Source organism: Coptis chinensis, chromosome 6 (assembly GCF_015680905.1).
Source record: "Coptis chinensis isolate HL-2020 chromosome 6, ASM1568090v1, whole genome shotgun sequence".
Taxonomy (NCBI): Eukaryota; Viridiplantae; Streptophyta; class Magnoliopsida; order Ranunculales; family Ranunculaceae; genus Coptis; species Coptis chinensis.
In genome coordinates this window covers 7,105,989-7,112,478 of record NC_141461.1, presented here as the reverse complement: position 1 = coordinate 7,112,478, position 6,490 = coordinate 7,105,989, and the positions used below count along the sequence as shown (strand labels likewise).

The window sequence follows — 6,490 nt, the reverse complement described above, 5'->3', positions numbered from 1 at the left end:
TGTTGCGCGAAACGACAATCTTCCTCGTTCAAAACCTTTTCTTCTTTCAGTAACTCTTTTTTTCTAAAACTCTCACTGTGTTTTTCCCCAAAAACTCTCGTGAGAAAACTCTATTTTCTAGTTTTTAAAAAAACTTCACCGAAAAATTAAGGATAACTCTTATCTAGTTACTTACGGGCTTTTATCCGTAACTGCTGGATATCCTATCTCTATTTTATCTATTACATTATTATTATTATTATTTGGAAAAAAAATAAAATAAAAGACGGGGTGTTATAACTTGACTCCAGCATCACTACTCATAACTCTCCCCCACCACTTGACTCCAGCATCACTGCTCATTACTCTCCCCCACCACTTGACTCCACCCCAACACAACTGCCCACAACACCCAAGAAACCTTTACAAGTCACTGAAAGTGTTAGAAGATCACCTAGATTCAGCCCAGTTCCCATTGAAGTTCCCACTCAAAAACCTAATCCAGTTCCCACTCAAAAACAAAAACCAATGACACTTATAAGAAAGTCCAACAAGCTTAACATACTGAAAACTAAACGACTTGTAGGTCCCAATGGAGAGCCATTGGTCTTTAACATTTCGGATGATGAAGAAACTGGTGAGCCACAAACAAGAGAGGAGGTGACTGAGAATGTGGTTGAGGGGCACAATGGTGTTCAGCCATCTGGGAATGATGTGCACTTGTCTCAATTAGATCCTGTTGATGATGGTTTATGTACTCAGAATATTAATGAGTTTCTGGAAGAATTGAATGAACATGATGGTAGTCATGTTGAAGTTATTGATGTGTTAGAGGAATTGAATCCTAATGGTAGTCATGGTGAAGTTGTTGATATGTTAGAGGATTTGAATCATAATGGTACTCATGCTGAAAGTGTTGATGTGTTAGAGGATTTGAATCATGATAAAAGGGATACTAAAGAGCCTTTGTATCATTATGGTCAATCTTTTGGGCCAGTTTTTGGTACTTGGCTGGATGCAGGGTATGATAGCACTGAAGAAGATAGTGATGAAGAGTATTGTCCTACAGGTAGTGATTACTCTGAGAATGAGTTAGATAATGATATTGATCCAATGATGGTTGATGAAGAAGTCTACAATTTACAAGGCACTGTTTTGGGAAATTGGTCCATGTGAACAACAAATGTTTTCGAGATTGAGGACATGACTAAGGTTTCTGACCCTGTTGAAGCTTCTAAAAGGTTTGGCACATGTGAGTTGAAGCATAAAATGACATGGGCAACTGTAGAGAATTGTAGAGAGTTCTTCCAGACAATGGCAATTAAGCATAAATTTAGTACACAACAAGTGAGAAATGACAGAGAGAGATACATTTTAGCGTGCAAAGATCCTAGCTGTGAGTGGACTATAACTGCTACTCTTACCAGAAAAAACATGCACACTTTTGTTCTTAGAAACTATAATGATGAACATACATGTGAAGCTAGTGTGAAGAACAAGTTTACACAGGCTAGAGCACCATGGGTGGCTCAAGCACTTGAAAATAAGATGAGAGAGCATCTAGATTATAGACCTAAGGATATACAAGCAGAGATCGTTTTTCAGTATGGAGTTAGCATATCCTATTGGATTGGTTGGAATGCTAGGACATTGATATTTGAAGTGATCAATGGCAATTATGAGGGTTATAGACTAGTCCCAGAGATGTGTAGGCAGATTATAAAGTCAAACCCTAGTAGCTTTGCCAAGCATTTTGTGAATGAAAAGAATCAAAGTTTCATTGGTGTTGTTGTTGCATTCAAGTCATCACTTGATGGATGGTTGAATGGGTGTAGACCAATTGTTGGTCTGGATGGCTGTTTTCTCAAAGGCAAGTGCCATGAATGGGATAGTCCCTCTTGGTTTTTACATATGCAAAGGGGAGAATGGGGATACATGGAGGCAGTTCCTATGTGAGATGAAGTTATTTCTTGACATGCATAAAGACAAACTTACCTTTATCAGTGACAGACAAAAAGGACTAATAAGTGCTGTTATTGAATACTTTCCAGATTCAAATCATAGGTAATGCCTAATAAGTGATGTTGTTTTTTGTTTATGTATATATATGCCTAATAAGCCATTTTTTTTTTGTATATGTTGTTTATTTCAGTCATAATGATAATATGTATATGTTTTTTCTTCCAGGTATTGCTTCAGACATATGTATAAGAACTTCAAAAAGAATTTTGGTGCTGAATTATGGGAGAATCTAATTTGGGGTGCAGCTAAGGCATACAAGCAACAAGAACTGATAAAGATATTGGGTGTTATCAACAAAACAGACAGTAAAGCTTTGGATTGGTTAGACACTGAGCCAAGGAGTTGTTGGGCTAGGGCACACTTTGACTGGACATTAAAGTGTGATGAGTTAACCAATAATTTCAATGAAAGCTTCAATTCTTGGATATTGCGCATCAGAGATAAACCATTGGTCCATTTTATGGATAAGTACAACCTAAATTTGCTGCAAATGGTTTATGATAGAAGATAATTGTCATTGTCATTGATGCCTGGTGAAGTTGTACCAAATGTGTTGTTCATGATAAAAAAGATGGAGTTGAGATACAATTGGTATGAGATAAAGGGTGTATCAGATGTTGAATACTTAGCAATCAACACCAAGACTGGGACTAAGTACAATGTTGATATTGGCAAACTTCAATGCCCTTGCATTGAGTGGCAAATGTCAGGAGTGCCTTGTGTACATGTTGTTGCAGTCCTTAGACCAAGGAGGCCCTAGTGGACAAGGTAATTAAGTAATTTACTTCATTGCATATTGTTTTAATTTGTTTTGTTTTTGTTATTAATTAAGTCCATTTTTTACAGGTATTGCAGTCCATATTTTAGTGTGGAAGCATTCAAAGCAACTTATGCAAATTATCTTTATCCACTTGATAATATTGAGGACTGGCCAGAAATAGTAAGTCCATATTAGTAGGGAACTTTCATAACTTCCTAACTTGTTTCTAACTTGTTTCTTAAGCCCTAACTTAATAACTTATTGCTTACTCTATACATGAAAGCCCATTAAAGTTGGTTCTGCCTCCTGAGCACACTAGAAAGGCTGGAAGGCCAAAAAAAAATAGAGAATTAGGAGTGAAGATGAACCACTTAAGACTCATAGAAAATGCACAAAGTGTGGAACACCTGGTCACAATACCTTAACTTGTGACGCAAGAAAGAAAGGGGTTCATGGCAAGAGAGGGAAGGGTAAAGGCCAAGGTAACTTTTCATTGTTAACAAATTAGTATTTAAAGTTAGTAATGGTAGTTAACTAATGAGTAATGATTTAGTTGAAGGTGGACAAGACCATATTGAAGCAGCATCTGAACAACAACCATCTGAACAACAACCACCAGAGCAACATGCTCCACCTGATGGAAGAAGCCAATAAGAGAGGGAGGAAAAGAAAGAGTGCTCCACTGCAACAAGAACAACAAGTGGAACATGAAGCACCACAAGTAGCTGAAGGAGGAGTTAGAGCAAAGAGCACAAAGCCAAGAGGAGGAAGAGCACCAGCAGCAGAAGTTGAACCTGAAGCAGCAGCAACACCAGAAGGAAGAGTTAGAGCAAGGAGCACAAGGCCAAGAGGAGGGAGAGTACCAGCAGCATAAGTTCAACCTGAAGCAGCAGCAGCACCAGAATGAGGAGTTAGAGCAAGGAGCACAAGGCCAAGAGAAGTAAGAGCACCAGCAGTAGAAGTTCAACAGGAAGCAACAACAGCAGCCCCACCACCACAAGATGAAGAATCCAGAGGAGGAAGTAGAAGGCCAAGAGGACCAACACCAGGCACAGGAGTGAGGACAAGGGGTTAATATAGGCTGATGTTTGGAGATGACAATGTACCAACACTTTCAACACCTCTAATGAATTTAAGTCAGAGAGCTGCAGAGCCACTTAGTCAGACACAGTGAAAGTAAATCCAAGACTGAATGTTGTTGTGAAAACAAACTCTTTATCATTTCAGTTTTTAGTTTTAGTTACATTTTGGTACTTAAGTTATTGGTCTGGTCTACTTTTGGATTTGTAATGCTATATTTTGGGATTAGATGTACTTTTGGATTTGTAATGCTATATTTTGGTATGAAATTTGTCAGTTTAATGTCCTCTGCTCTGTTTTGTTTGAAATTTGTCAATGTTATGCTATTTGGAGTACCGACAACAATAATAGATCAGATAAGTATATTAACAAACATTAAGCAACAACAACAAGACTGGGACATGGACTTGAAATTAAAAACACTGGAAGAATAGCAACATTAACATACTAAACATTAACACCATCATCATTATATCTCAAGAACTCCCAACACTGTCAGAAACAGCTTCCTCACATTCATCATCTGCCTGAGCTAATATCTCTTTCATGTGCTCTAAAAAATTCATTTGGTCAACTTCATCATTCCCAGTAATCGTGATAGTGAACTGCTGAACTGTTGCTACTTTTTTTGATGAATTTTCTTAATTTTCTTTCTTGCTTGCATTGTTTGCACTGTGTTTTCTTGGTTTATCTTCTTTTTCCTTCTTCTTCTCTGCACGACCAACTACTTCTGATGTCTTCCCTTTGTCCTTTGACCTATCCATGATTGTATTTCCTTCAGAAGCTGCTTGACGCATTTTAATGAATTAAGTTTCTTTTTATAGAACTCTGTTGGTAAGGTATGAAAGGTCACATTATTGGATTGCTTCTGTGACTTTGGAAACATGTGAAACCACAGTGTAATGCAATCAATAAATTAAAGGGGACCCTAAATTTAAATTAAATTAAATTAAACTAAATAAAGGAACATGTGACACCACAATGCAATGTAAACGTCTGCAACAAAATATAGAGAAACTGACATAGTATCCTACTGCCAGACATGCTTCCTTCAAAATACAAAATGACAATGACACAACAAACCCTATAGGTACCCCACAATGCAACAACACACATGCCCACAAACATCACAATTAATGACAAGTGTGACCTCCTTCTCAATGGGCAGTAGAAGCTGGTTGTCAACAGTAGTTAGTTGAACCTTATTGAAACATCCAACCCAATCACAGTAGAGCCACAACTCGAGTACTTTTCCAGATTTATCTTCAAACTTGTGCAAATCCATAATGCCTCTACAGTTTTCCATATTGCATCTCTATTTCAGGTATGGACACTTACGAGCTGTGTGGTCTTCTTGGTAACATAGCTGACATATCTGTGAAAACCAAGATTATATACAAGTTAGACTTTGATACAATAAATAAGGCCATCTTTTAGGACTTGGTCCATACTATTACTTGACAAATTAGAGTTTAGTCCTACTTGTCAGCCATTAGAATTTTGAAGGTGGAGAGGTAGGAAAAGTGTACATGTGGTGCAACAAAAGTGTTGACAGAGGCTCCCCCCATATTTCCTTCTGAGTGAGATTTGCAAAAGATGAAATGGTTTGTTTGATTTCTTGTCTGCCCTTTCCGAATTGCAAAGGATGATTGGTTTCTCTTATAAAGAGGATCACCAACGGATCTATTATTTTGGCCGTTGATTTATTTGTCAATTAGATTTATGACACGTGGCAAGTCAATTTCAATGAGATTCCAATGGCAACTTTAGTTATTCATGTGATATTACACGTGAGGGTATTATTGCAATTTCAAAAATACAAGATGATTGACCACAGTCAACTCAGTTGACTGGCGGTCAAAAACCAAAACTAGGACTAAACCCTAATATTCAACCTTTTCTGGACCAAACCCTAATAAACCAACTATGGTTAGGACCAAAGTCTAAATACCCCATGAATCTATATTGAAAAGAAACAAATTGATGAATTTAATTGAAGGATTGATTGTGAAATTGATGAGCAGCGAAAAAATTAAAATTTTTGGGTTTTGATCGATTTGACACTCGCATGAGCATTTCGCTCTAATACCATAAAGACTTAATGATTAAGAAATGAGACAATATCTAAAAATTGAAAAATGAATTGAATGAATGAGTTCTCATGGTTACACTTTCTATTTATATAAAATACAGAAAGAGAAAAGTTTCTTACACAAGTCTAACTAACTAAAGCTAATGTGGACTTCATTGTTGTGTTTGTCTGTCAGTCTTTATGCTATAATGTTTACTTGCTTATTACTTACTATTTATTTACAATAAGTTGTTATATATTTGTTATAGGTAAACTCTAGATTGTTCATCTATATTGGATGGGAGAAGCTGGAAACACCGTGGTTCTTACTTTGCATTTTGGAAGATTTGAAGGTTGCCAGTACAAGCACAAGTGATTTTCCTCAGCAAATATTCAAGAAGCAACATCCTTCCGAAAAACTAGTTTGAATCATGGTTTTCAAGTTTTTATGTATCAAGCGAGTTGCCTAATACTAGTAGTAAAAATATTCCAGACAACTTACAAATCTGTAGGAGATATATGTCCCGAGCTGCAAGCAAGCCAACAACCCCCATCCCCCAAAAGACCACCACCACCAC

General features: G+C 37.0%; 1 protein-coding gene across 1 annotated transcript; it reads left to right on the top strand.

Annotated features, from left to right (window-relative positions):
* Nucleotides 1–1,182: 1,182 nt before the first annotated feature.
* Nucleotides 1,183–2,512, top strand: LOC147491164 (uncharacterized). The gene is made up of 2 exons (XM_086567194.1): nucleotides 1,183–1,931; nucleotides 2,167–2,512. The coding sequence occupies exons 1-2, from the start codon at nucleotides 1,183–1,185 to the stop codon at nucleotides 2,510–2,512; spliced, it is 1,095 nt and encodes a 364-aa protein (XP_086423320.1).
* Nucleotides 2,513–6,490: the final 3,978 nt, after the last annotated feature.